Source organism: Cordyceps fumosorosea (assembly GCF_001636725.1).
Source record: "Cordyceps fumosorosea ARSEF 2679 chromosome Unknown scaffold_11, whole genome shotgun sequence".
Taxonomy (NCBI): domain Eukaryota; kingdom Fungi; phylum Ascomycota; class Sordariomycetes; order Hypocreales; family Cordycipitaceae; genus Cordyceps; species Cordyceps fumosorosea.
The window spans coordinates 586,174-598,485 of NW_017387311.1; the positions used below are offsets into that span (position 1 = coordinate 586,174).

At 53.6% G+C, this 12,312-nt stretch overlaps 1 protein-coding gene across 1 annotated transcript; it reads left to right on the top strand.

The window, feature by feature from the left end:
- Nucleotides 1-3,563: 3,563 nt before the first annotated feature.
- ISF_04982 (Zinc finger, C2H2-type/integrase, DNA-binding protein) lies at nucleotides 3,564-5,452 on the top strand (the record flags this gene model as incomplete). Its single annotated transcript, XM_018848587.1, has 3 exons — nucleotides 3,564-3,901; nucleotides 3,957-4,913; nucleotides 4,972-5,452. The coding sequence occupies 3 exons, from the start codon at nucleotides 3,564-3,566 to the stop codon at nucleotides 5,450-5,452; spliced, it is 1,776 nt and encodes a 591-aa protein (XP_018704313.1).
- Between the last annotated feature and the right edge of the window lie 6,860 nt (nucleotides 5,453-12,312).

The window sequence follows — 12,312 nt, forward strand, 5'->3', positions numbered from 1 at the left end:
GCTGAAACAGTCGGCTAATCAAGCTGCCAACAGCATGGGACAGATCGAAGTCTCTCAGCTGAGAAACAGCGGGCGCGTTTCACAAGATGCTCGTTACCGGGTGCCGTGTGACGCTGCTGCAGATCCGACCTCCCTCTCCTCCTCCTCCCTCCTCCCTTCGAGACGACAAACAGTTGCTAGGATTCCGCGACGGCGCAGGACACACACCGCCGGCAAGGGAGAGAAAGTCACCAACGTCGTCAGGTCATTGTAGGTCAGGATGCCCGCAGCCGTGCGATGACCAGGGGGACTTATCGTCGGCCTGCAAATAATAATAGCAGCAGTTCAGACTCGTGGACGCCGTTCTCCGGCCGGCCGAACCTGTCCAACAAATGGGCGAGGGGTCCAACACCGTGGTTCCAGATCCGAGATTGCTGACTCTTGCAGCAGTCACATTCCAGCTCCCAAGTGCCGGCCGTCATGCCAGGGCCTAATACCCAATGAGAAGCCGTCTGTCGACGCCGCCGAGGCCGTGGCTCCCGCACCAATAGACCAACGGATTGGCAAGGTCTCGCTCGGTTGCAGGGCCACGCAAGCCTTCAGCCGGTGGAGGCGGCTAGGAGCAAGCACAAACTTGGTCCGGATTCCGGGCAGTGGGGACAGCGCATCTCAGCCCAGCAACTGCTCGAGACTTGCAATTTGGGGAGGTACTAGCGGGTTGAAATACAAGGGCTTGGCGTACACAGCCCTTCTTGGATAGAGACTCCTGGGCTCCGAGTGGCGTGGCTTGCAGGGCAAGTTGGAGCACTCGCAGCTTCTGTACATAACCTATCAGGGAGGGGGGGATTCAGTTGTGACAGGACAGCCAAGTCCCCGACAGCGGACTTTGATGTGGACCGAGATTTATTCTTGTCCCAGCCAATCAACCAATATACGGAGAGTCGATGATAAATTACATCTCAAGGGGCCTGGATCCAAGTTTGGTTGGCAAAAGATTATACCAAACTGATACTACCACATAGCGTCTGGTGTCCAGCGTGCCCTATAGGGCCGAAACTATACGAGAGACCCTGTGCCGGAGCAATGGATGGCCAAACAAAGACGCGGGGCGGGTGCCACGAGTTCCGAATATTGTGTCTAGCATCAAGAACCCACGTCCAGCCGGCATGCCCTGGATATTTTTCGTCTTACTCATACGTCACGCCAATGCAAGGAGATGTGCGACGTCTTTGCAGAGTTTGAACGGATGGCAGGGCACTGCGTTGTCCTAAACATTATCCGGCAAAGTCGGAGACTACTATGCAAGCAGTGATGAATAAATAACCTCGTTATTTGCAGTAGCACCAATAACGCCGGCGTCGCTAGAAGCGCCAGTAAGATCAACTTGCTGCAAGGCAGGTGCACAAGTTCAGGAAGCAAGATGCTAGAGTACGTGCTGCAGCGTGAGAAGTGGTTATTAGTCTCGATATGAATAGTCGGGCTGCAAAATCACTTCGCTCAAATGGCGCCGACCAGTTGCGCCGACCCGCGTGGTTCTGCCAGATCAGGCTCGCTTCAGCCTTGTGAAGCGTGAAGGAAGGAGAAGGTGGTCGCAGTCGAGGTGGCAGACCACAGGGCTCGGCCGGCGAGGCCAAGACGCCAAGCAGCGAGATTGCGTGAGATTGCGTGTGGACAACAGAGACAGCCCTAGACAAACGAGGGTGCATCTCTGATTATCAATAGAGATGGTTTTTATTTACTGGTAGGGATGAGAAACAGGCGAGGCTCTGGTGGCTGTTACGGTGGCCCGGCATCTGTTGGACGTTGAGGCACCATCCGATGGCGAGGTTGCGGGTGCTTGGTTGGGCGGAGATGCTCGAAAAGGCCGCCGGAGCGGGACGGCCTCTCGCAGTGGTGCATTCCAAGACAGGCAGTGCGGCACGGCAAGGCCGGTGGCAGGAAAAACGGCGCCGCACGGGGATGCAATGTCGAGCCGGTTGGCTATAACCAGGGAGGTAAGTAGGTGGTCACTTGTGCACTAATCCATTCATACAGACAGACATGCGAATGCCGTACATATGTACGGTATTTATTTAGCAACGGCAGCGACTCGGCGAGAGTGGTTCACCACATTGACCCCACTCATTGGGCGGCGCCGCCCACCACCAATACCACAGCGACTGAGGGCTAGCCCACGTATGTGGCCTGGGCTAACCGTCTTATCTGGACGTATTGTATGTATCTGGGGTGTGGTGGCGATGAATCAATATTCTTGGTCTTGTCGACCGTTGAGAGCTCCCACGGGCACGCAGGTTGGTCTGTCTGCATTAGCGGCATTGGCTTGAATGCACTGGAGGATGGTCGACATGCACGCCCAGCGCTGCGCATGGCACTACAGGGCCGGAAAGCAGGAAGCTACAGCCTACAGGGCGCCTGCGCAGCACCCATGAGGCTACCGCTAGAGGGCCCCCACCAGCCACGCACACCCATTTCCAGCAGCCATTTATTATTCTTCTCAGCACAGGGCACGCCCCTTTTTTAGCACACTCCCCGACTGGTAAAAACTTTACTGGGTAGTAGCGGCGGGAGCAGCGCTCACCCCCCCCAGCGCTCGGGTGCGGTGGCTCGTTACCTTAGTACAAGGCCAGGCTTAGTGGGCTGCAGCGGGATGCGGGCTGCGCAAGTGTCTCGTCTCTAGGCTCAACATACTACAAGTAATAAGCCGCGGAAACTTCATACTTGGCTATAGCAGGTCACGGTACGGTTACAGGTACTCCGTCGTAACTTTATAGGAGATATTGGGCTGCCTAATGGATGCCCCCGTTACTGGGTACAGGGTCTCGTCTTTCTATCGTACCTGTAGGTAGAATGCTCAGGAGGGGGTACAGGGCATTACCAAGACTCTGCCAGCCAAGGCAGGTACATAGGTGGTCCCCAGCAACCCAGGTACTAAATACAGGTAACCCTGATAACCCCTACCTTCAGCACTGTGGTATATTTAGCGTCTGCCTTTGGATTTGGTATAACTACGCCAGCCCGCCCACTCTCCCACCGTCCCGAAAAATGCCCTCTCTAATAAATCCTCCTCCGTTTGCTTGCTCGACGTAACACCTCGACACCCTCGCCATATCTCGACTCGCACCCGCTTGCCTGTCCTGATTTTTCGCCTCCTCGACTCCTGTAATCACCGTCGACTATTTTTCTTCGACTCTTACATCCCACAGGCGCCGCCGACTCGCCTCCTGGCCGCTCCTCCTTATTACGTCCGCGCCGCTTCCGCGAAAAGTCGTCGTCATCACCTCGCCTCTCCACCGCGCTGTCAACCACCCGGCCACCTCGCCGCGACAGCTTTGCACTGCCAGCCTTCCGTTCCCAATCGACGCCTCATCAATCACGGAGGCTCATACATTGTCAAAAATAACTTGTCGTCGCCTGATCACTCGAATGGTCCGATCGACAGTCACTACTCTTGACTCTATGCGGCTTACACCTTCGTCGTGATTCATCTACTACATAAAACTCCCGCGACTCGCCCACCTTACTTGCCCATCCTGGCACCGCCACACCCCGACCCTCCGCATACAAGTCAACAAGACGACGCCGGAATGGCCTGCCCTCCGTCATATCGCGAGCTTGCTCCTCCTTTACCAAGCATCAAGATCCACGCCGGCGAACACTACGACATACCCTTTGGCCGCACCGGCGCGATGCCCATCCCCGGCATTGAGCCTCGCCACTATGTTCCTCCGGCTCTGCCTCCTCCGCCCGAGCCATTTGCTGAGCACCGCCGTGCCGAGGATATCAAGAGAGAGCGTCGTGGTTACGCCAGCAACTACGGCAGCATCAGCTCGTCCTGTTCCGACCAGCGACCTAGCCTCAAGCGCCGAGACACTGGGAGTACGACTGGTGACGAAGGGTACGCCAGCTATGCATCTACGAACCGGTATGCCTTGGCGAAAGACTGCCCTCATCTTGACTGCCCAACTGACCATTGCTAGCTCCCGCGAGGCCTTTCCCACTGAGTTTGTCGCCCTGCAGCATAACAATTTCAGCTTCAAGTCCGCCGCCGAATGCCACGGCGACAGCATGAAGGCCAAGCTCGACTGCCTGCGACCGCTGGACCGATCACCATCTCGCTCCATGCTCAGCGACGCAGCACACAGAGAAGCTCGCCTTCCACCTCCCGCTAACCATACCCTTCAGCTTGCCATTCATAGCCGTGAGCGTGGACTGTCAGACTCTCGTGAGTCCTCCTTCTCCAACTATCGTCACTACGACCGGTCACCCCAAGACGGTTCCGAAATCGACTACTCATCGCCACGCACCCGCTCCCGCCGCAACACTGGCGATGAAACCAACGCCATCCACGGGTCCTATGACTACCACGCCACCGAAGATATGGAAATGGAGGAGACCAGTTCTTTGAAGCGGCTGTACATTGACGAGCCGCACTTGGGCGCCGGTCAGAAGCGCAGAGCCCCAAGCCCTCCTGATGAGTACGCTGCCCATGGCCCTGTTGGCGTCGCCGAAGCGATGCGTCGCCGCGAAGGCGGTGTTCGTTCCTCCTCAGCCGGTCGCCTTGCTACAATTCCCCAGGGCTCTTCCCTCGCCTCCGCTGCTAGTTCCCGAGCCAACTCATACCTGTCGACTCTCTCAATCCCTCCTTCCCAGAGCAGTATAGGTGGCTTTGGTCACCGATCGCCTAGCGGCATTTCCCCTAACGGTGTCTCGCCCTCCAACTCCCACTCGCCTTACACCACTGCAATATCGCCCAACCCCAGCCCTCGTGGCTCCATCTCGCGTGGCTCCGTCCATAGCAGGGCACCGTCGTCAGCCAGCAGTCCTCGCAAGGTTGGCGAGCCTGGCAAGGCTGCCGTTACAAAGTTGCAGGGGTTTTATATGTGCGAATGCTGTCCCAAGAAACCTAAGAAGTTTGACTCGGCGGAAGAGCTAGCGTAAGATTTCTATACGACCACATGGCATAACGTACCAAGCTGATTTAATTCTTCACAGTGCGCACGAAGCAGAGAAGCAGTACGAATGCAACTACTGTGGCAACCGTTTCAAGAATAAGAACGAGGCAGAACGCCACCAGAATTCGCTGCATGTCCGACGCCACAGCTGGTCTTGCTCGGCCCTTTCAGGCTATGACCGCGCCTTTCATGAGTCGACGAACCGGCCAGGGGAGGCTGACGTTTGTGGCTACTGTGGCGAGGAATTTGCTCGCACAGGTGTCACTCCTGGCACTGGCGCCCTCAGTGGCGGCGTGCTCCCGAAACGCCCTACCGACAATGACTGGGACGAACGTATTCGCCACTTACAGGAGGTGCACAAATTTAGAGAATGCAACTCGTCCAAGAAGTTTTACCGTGCCGATCATTTCCGTCAGCATCTCAAGCACAGCCACGCTGGCACCAGCGGCAAATGGACAAACATGCTCGAGAATGCGTGCCTCATGGACGAGGATCCGGCGCAGCCAGGCGGCCGAAACTAGACAAGACGGAACCTGTCCTAGTCCAACATGAACATCAACAACAACAAAAAAACAATAACCCAGAAAGAGGGCACCCTGCACATATTGCGCTCTTTTGCAACGAATATTACGACACATCTTTGACAAGGCAGTGTTGATCAAAGTCATTAAACGGCGTTTGTGAATCTATATATATTAGGCAATGGAGAATGGAACTTGTACTTTCTTGTCTCTGTTTTATTCTGGTTGTTTGGGGGCAAATTGGCTTACAAGGGTAACAGGGTAGGAAACCACGGTTACCATCTTGATGGAAGCATATGGATACCCAAGTGAATTTATTTATTCCTTTGCTATTAGATACGGTGGTGTTGAAGGGAAGAAGAGCACCAATACAGGCCGACTGTCCAATGGCAGTCCTGTTTGCATTCAATAGGACATTTCTAATTACAAAGCTGTGACAAATTATATGCTCAAGGGGATGAGGTATTCAGGCTGTGCAAGAGTAGTGAGGTGCTGCCGTTTCCAAGAATGGCAGCCGAGCCTCTTGAATGTCACTGGCGGTCTTGTGTGTGAGTGTGTGTATCGGATGGGCCATTTGCCCTTGCAGCCGAGGACAGTCGTTGCAAAACAAGACGGAACTCAAACTTGGAAGCCAAGACGTGGGCCAGTCCCGTTGCGTAAGCCTATAGCCTATAATAGTGATCCCTCCCCGATCTGACAGGTGGAAAGCCGGCCATCATATCATCAGCGTGCCTTTCCTTGAGTTACCATCCAGGCAAGCAAGCCCCCGAAGTCGCGAGCGTTTTGGGCTATTTTTGGGAAGGGGGGGGCGCTTCCAATCTCCGAGCCTCGTCTCGCCTTTTGTCTTGGCCCGCGGTCTTCCCACCATCCACCATCTATATTATATATGCGGTAAACTATTATCTTGCTGGGTGTTGGCAGGAGGAGGCTATGCTTGTAGGACAACTGTAGCGCTCTCAGGTCAGGTTAATTCAAACGTACACGCTGCATGCGCTCGGAGAAATATGGCGAATAGGCCTGAAACTCGTTTAAGCGAGGCGGTATTGGGCTGAGTATTTTCCAGGCGTTCCTGGGAGGGGCAACTCTGGGCGATGGGTAGCGAGGGCGAGCCGCGCGCGCGCCGTGAGGATGACCAAGAGAGAACGACCAACGGGAAATAAACCTCGACAATTTGATTCGTCCAGGTGCGACAAGGTTCTTATGATGACTCGGCGACCAGTTTGCTTTCGGGGCCGAACTGGCCTGGCCTCACAAGTAGTAGTTGTTGACAGTGAACAGCGCCTTGTCCTAGGGCTGAGCTTATTTTCTTCTTCAAGGCTAGTTATTAGGCTGGTCGTTTCGCCTTGTTCAAATACGACGAGGGGGGGGGTAAAAGTCCCTTGGCATTTGAGCCGAGAAGCTCTTGGCCTTTCCGCAAGATTTGCAAAGTCATCGCTTCCTATCAAGGCAGGCCCGGCTCCGTGTCCAATTGCCGGGTTGGCGATATGGGACGTTTGAATTTAACCTCCGAGGGTTTTACCGAACTTCGGGGGGATTACGCGTATTCTTTTCCCACCAACAACCCTCCCTCCTCCACCACCCAACTTGTCTACCCACTTGACGGCAATTGCCGCGTCCAAGACCAGGGGATGCAGGCCGCGCGTTTTTACCTGGGAACCTGCTGAAGCCATCTGCTGATACCCTTCTACTCTTTTTACAGAGACTGTTGAAAAATACAAGTCGCCGACTTCGCTCACGGTGTCGGCCCCGGCTACGTGGCTCATCAACGTGGACGGGCCTTGTATTGAGAAGCTAATTCCCAAGCGCGCACACGATGACATCCCCTTAACGCCGACGCTATCATCATCACATCATTCAAGCAATTGATCATGTTCACCCTTTCCGGCTTCTACACGTACGCATACACACAAGCCCTTCAGAAGACCAACCCACGCTCCCTCCCCGCTCCCCTCCCCTCCCTTTCCGCATGACGCAGGGAGAGAGGAAACCCCATACGTGTGCTTCGTCTGAGAGCCATGGAGTTTCCGTGCATCCCGCTGGACGGCTGGGGGTTTGGAGCCAAAATTAGTGCGAACGGCGCGCCATCTTTCTACTTTTGTTCCAAGTCCCGAAGCTAATACTTGGTTCGCTAACCCAGCCCCCTCGCAAGCAAGGGACAAAACAGGACGGAACAAGACGCAAGCAAGCAAGCCCGACACCCTAGAACATGCGTCAAAGTTCTCGTTGGTGGGTAATCAGACAACTGATGGTACGTCGGCGGACTTGGCCCTATTCTGGACGGTGACATCTCGCGCAAAGACTGGGCTGTCCTAAGGAATCGACTCCGAAGTTGACTTTTGTTGGCGGGATCTCGCACCCTTCCTCAGTCCGCGCTAGTATAGCTAGCTTACTAGCCATCACTACCAAATTTAGGCTGCCGCTCTGTCCATTCCGCTTCTCTACCTACTCAGTGTAGATGATTTGCGCCATGGCCTCGTGGTGTTGAGCCGGCCGGCAAGAACTTGATCCTCCCTCCCCCCAGAAGCCGCCACCGCCGCCGTTGGGGCTGAAACTGCGGATCCTCACGCAACGAATGGGACGAGAATGGAGCGATACCGAGAAGAAGGCCTTTTTCTGATGACGAACAAGTCCACGGACCAAGAAAAAAAAAGAAACAAAAGTCTAAATAAACAATCGCTGGCCGGAAAGCGTGGAGTGGCGCCCATCTTGTCAGATGGGAAGCAGGCAGGCAGGCAGGCAGGCCGCAGATACCCTTTTCATAAAGCTGAAAAGGGGACGAGTCAGCTTTCATTATTGTTTCCGGTCGCTCATCAGCTTCTGGTCAGCACTCCTCGCCTTTCTTCCAAAGATGGCTGCGCGAAGTGGGCAGTGAATGAGAAGAGGGAACCTGTCGCCGGGCTTGGCGCAGGTGTATTTCCCCGCCCTCCGTCACTTCCGTCAGCTGCCCTGTAAGGCAGAAGATGTGCGCCGATCCTCGTTCTGGACAGAAGCCGGACAGAGGGAACGAGAAAAAAGAGAGATACTGTAGGTCAGAAAGGCCCGGCCGTTGCGGGTTTTGGTCGCCTCATCCCACCGCCACGACCGGCCGACGGTGCCGTTTCGGCCGGCAACAACCCAAGTTCCAACCCCGTTTTATTCTTTCAACTTACTGTTCTCTTCCCCAAATGAGCCTTGTGAACGAAATGTGGCGTTTTTTTGCACAGACGGAAGCTGAACTGGAGAAGAAAACCTTACAGAAACCAACCAACCAACCAACCAGTAGAAAGTCAACTAACTAGTGATGCGAGGAGCGAGAGGCTCCGGCGCAGCCTTGAAGGAGGACCCCTCAGACGAACGCATCTCCGGCGGTAAGAAGCACACACCCAACCCACTCCGGCTCCGTCGGTGCGCATCAAAGCACAGAAAACAACGTTTTTATTCCAAAAAGAGACACGTTTGTTGGGGTTGAAAGCCGTTCACTCGAGCCCCACATGCCGTGACCTTGGACGACAAGATTCCTTCTTCTTGATCTATTGTCGCATGTTTTTCTCGGTCGTTCTTTACCCTTTCTCGGCCCTCGCATGCCCCTATCCAGAACGAGAAGAACGTCGTGATGGAACGGACGGAAAAACAGGGGACCCCGCCGCACATCACCAGGCTCGTCTGTCAGCACCCTATTTGACTTTCCCAGCGCTCTAGCAGCAAACGGCCCAGCGGAGCAGCGGAGCATTGTGCGGTCTGTAGATCTTGGCAGGGTTTGTGGTAAGCGGTGATGGAGGGGGGAATGTGATGTGACCTATCGCGTGACGCCGATTACATGCTTCGTTGATACTGGTTCGCAGAAGAAAGACAACCATGTCTGTTGATCAGTCCAGCCTTGTTCTACGTAGATGGCCGTTTAGATTTCAAACAGTGACTGGAGGTCACAGTGTAAGCTGCCCGTGTTCTTCGCATATAGCCCTGACCGGCTTGTCCACCCTGCAAACCCCCGTCAGCTCGCAGCGGTGTAAGTCGTGAGAAGCAAAATTGAGTTGAGGACGCAAGGCCACAGGATGGCTGGCCTTTCCGCGTGGCTCACTGGCGTTGGTGGCGCACGGCGTGCCACCGGCCTTGTGGGAAGCTGAATATTTGAACAATCAACGCCCGCAGCCGCATTCAAAAAGGGCTGCTGATATTGGTACCGGAACCCTGCAGCAATGCCCAAGATACAATTCAGGCGCGAAAGACGAAGCTACAAGAGCTGGTCAGCCAGCCCATGAAGCTGACATACAAGCCAGCTCGGCAGTTGATGGCGCTGTGCCCAGCATTCAACAACCAGGTTTGTATATGGCGTCATTGCTTTGTTTGGGATAACCCCGATTCAGGGCGGGCAAATCAGGCCCTGTAAATATCTCCAATCAACTTTCCAATCGATATTGTTTCCGTCCGTTCTTCTGCCCTACCGCCGCTGCCAGGCTTTGGGGATCGCCCCATTCGCGCGGCGCGCGCAAGGTTTCGATGTTTGTGCTGCATAAGGGCTGTATAGTCGCATCGTTTGTTCGTTCAAGAAGTTTTTTGATGGAAACTGCGATGGCGGAAAAAGAAAATCTGCAGGATCCCGGATCTTGTGCTTCCAGCCGTCCCTTGCCCTGGTAATCCCGTTGTAAGACGGGTTGTCAGCAGTCGGGATTCCCGCCCTGTCTTACACGTCGGATCTCCCCCTGGCCGCAAATAAGCCCTACAGTACGCTTCCAGAACCTTTGGAACTTTTTCTTTCAAGGAATAGCGGGGCTGTATCCGTATTCTGAAGCTTGCAGATATAATATGCGGTAGCTTCGGCGGTGTGGAACGAGAAATCCTTCTTGTAACATGGTGGTAGCAAGGCTCTGGCATAGACTCCCTGATTTCTATCCCACCTTTTCGTCGCGTAGTCTCATGCTCTAGAAACATACCGGAGAAAGATTTCTTGTTGTGGGACGGTCCGGTCATGAGGCTGTACGATGGGAATGCTTGTGCTTCTCGATGACCGATTGCCAGCCGGTGGCGGACCCGAGAGCCTCGTCTTGTCAGTTTTCAGCCCTCCACTATGCAGCCATGTCGCGAGCCTTGTGGGCTGTCTTAACGAAAACGGCGGCAGCTTTGAACCTCTTCACGCATTTTGATGCTACTTCTTGGCATCATGACTAGCTTGTGTAGCTTGCGTTCGCGACTGTAACACGTAGTTACATGGTCCAATTGCACTAACACGCCGCCAAAATGCTGATCATGGGTGATTTATGATACTCGTAATTATATTTCCGGTCACATGCAATCTCAATCGGACTTGAATGTATATATGTTGCCTTGGCAGGCTCTGACGTGACGCCACCTCCATGAATCGCTTCGAGGGGGGCTCACAGTCTCACACTCGGCCTTTCTTCCTCCTCGTGTACATATCAATACGATGATATAACAATCTCGGTCTCTCAAGCTCTGATAATCAGTACTGGGGGGGTAATATGTTGAATAGTTATTCCATCCAACCGCAAGGGCATGTCGTGGTAAGGCAACGTACTCCGCTTTCGAGTGCTGCCGCATGCTCGGCCACTTCCATCCTCGGAAAATAAAACCCTTTATCTGCCGAGTCGTTCAAACCTCGCACTTCGTTCAAACGGCAAGTCTGGATGCATCAGAGAGGCGTGGGCGGGGTACGGCGGCGCTATCCAATCCTTCGGCAAGGACCTTGTGCTTCCATCGTGTGGCCATGCACACGCCCCCTCCCTTCCGATCCTGTTCGCTTTGGGTAGCTGACCAGGCATATCGCATGGCCTACTGTAGCTCTTTGTCCTGCGATCGTAGAGCCCTACCACTATCCCGAAACAGGCTGGCCTCATGGTCTTGCGAGCATAGGCGGGTCTCAGAATCGTCTACTTGCACCAACTGCAGTTATGCTGCATATGCAATACCAGAACATGACTCCCATTTCAATAGCTTACTATAGAATAACATAGCAATCAAGTCGAGGCGGTCACGTTTTCCTTACATGCCGCTTTAGCAAGAAGTCATTGAGCAGGGCGAAGAGGCGGGTGAATCTCACCTACAGCCTGTGTTTATAGGCTGCACTTATGAGCTGCACTTGTAAAGATAGAAATTCCAGAAATTAGATTGAGACTACTAGGGTATTCATTTACACAAGAAACAAATAATCCAGCTACTGAATCATCTCGAGCATAAATTGCTGCGGCTGAATGATATCCAGCTGGGTGTCGCGAAGCACGCCTTACTATAGGGTAGCCATCAGACACGAACCAACACCTCCGCTGCCCCTTTCCTCTATCGCCACAGATTGTTTGCATTACGAAAGTGTGCGAAATTGACTGTTTATTTCTCTCATGCTTGGGTCACTAGCTTTTTGCAATGCTACTGCTTGAATATGGCTCATAGTAGACGAGTCTTTTCGCTCAAGCAGACGAGTTGTATAAGCTTAGCTGTGACAACCCCTAACACCTCCCAGCTTAAAATCTTTCGCAAAATAAGCCATCGACAGGCCCATAGGTTATGAGTTCTAAAGAAAAGCCTTCCAAATTGATGGCTCAGTCAATGCTGCGATAGCACGCATGCCAGATGCACCAGGTAAAAGTCGTCTGTACGAATTCTAAGAGCAGGCAGACGAAATTACTAGATAGAGTGCAGCTAAAATGGTACAGATAATCTAAAATTATAGATTCAATAAGAGGGATAATAATATAAGAAATATCTAATTTTGAAGTAAGATTATAGCAGTAGACGCGAACTTGAAAAGCGGCCTCGGTACGTTGATGATGGATTGAGTTGATGCCCCAAATATTTGCCTTTGGTAAATAGACTTTTGCAGGCACAACTCAGTTCACGGCTACTACATATTAGCTTGGTTCCAAGAAAAT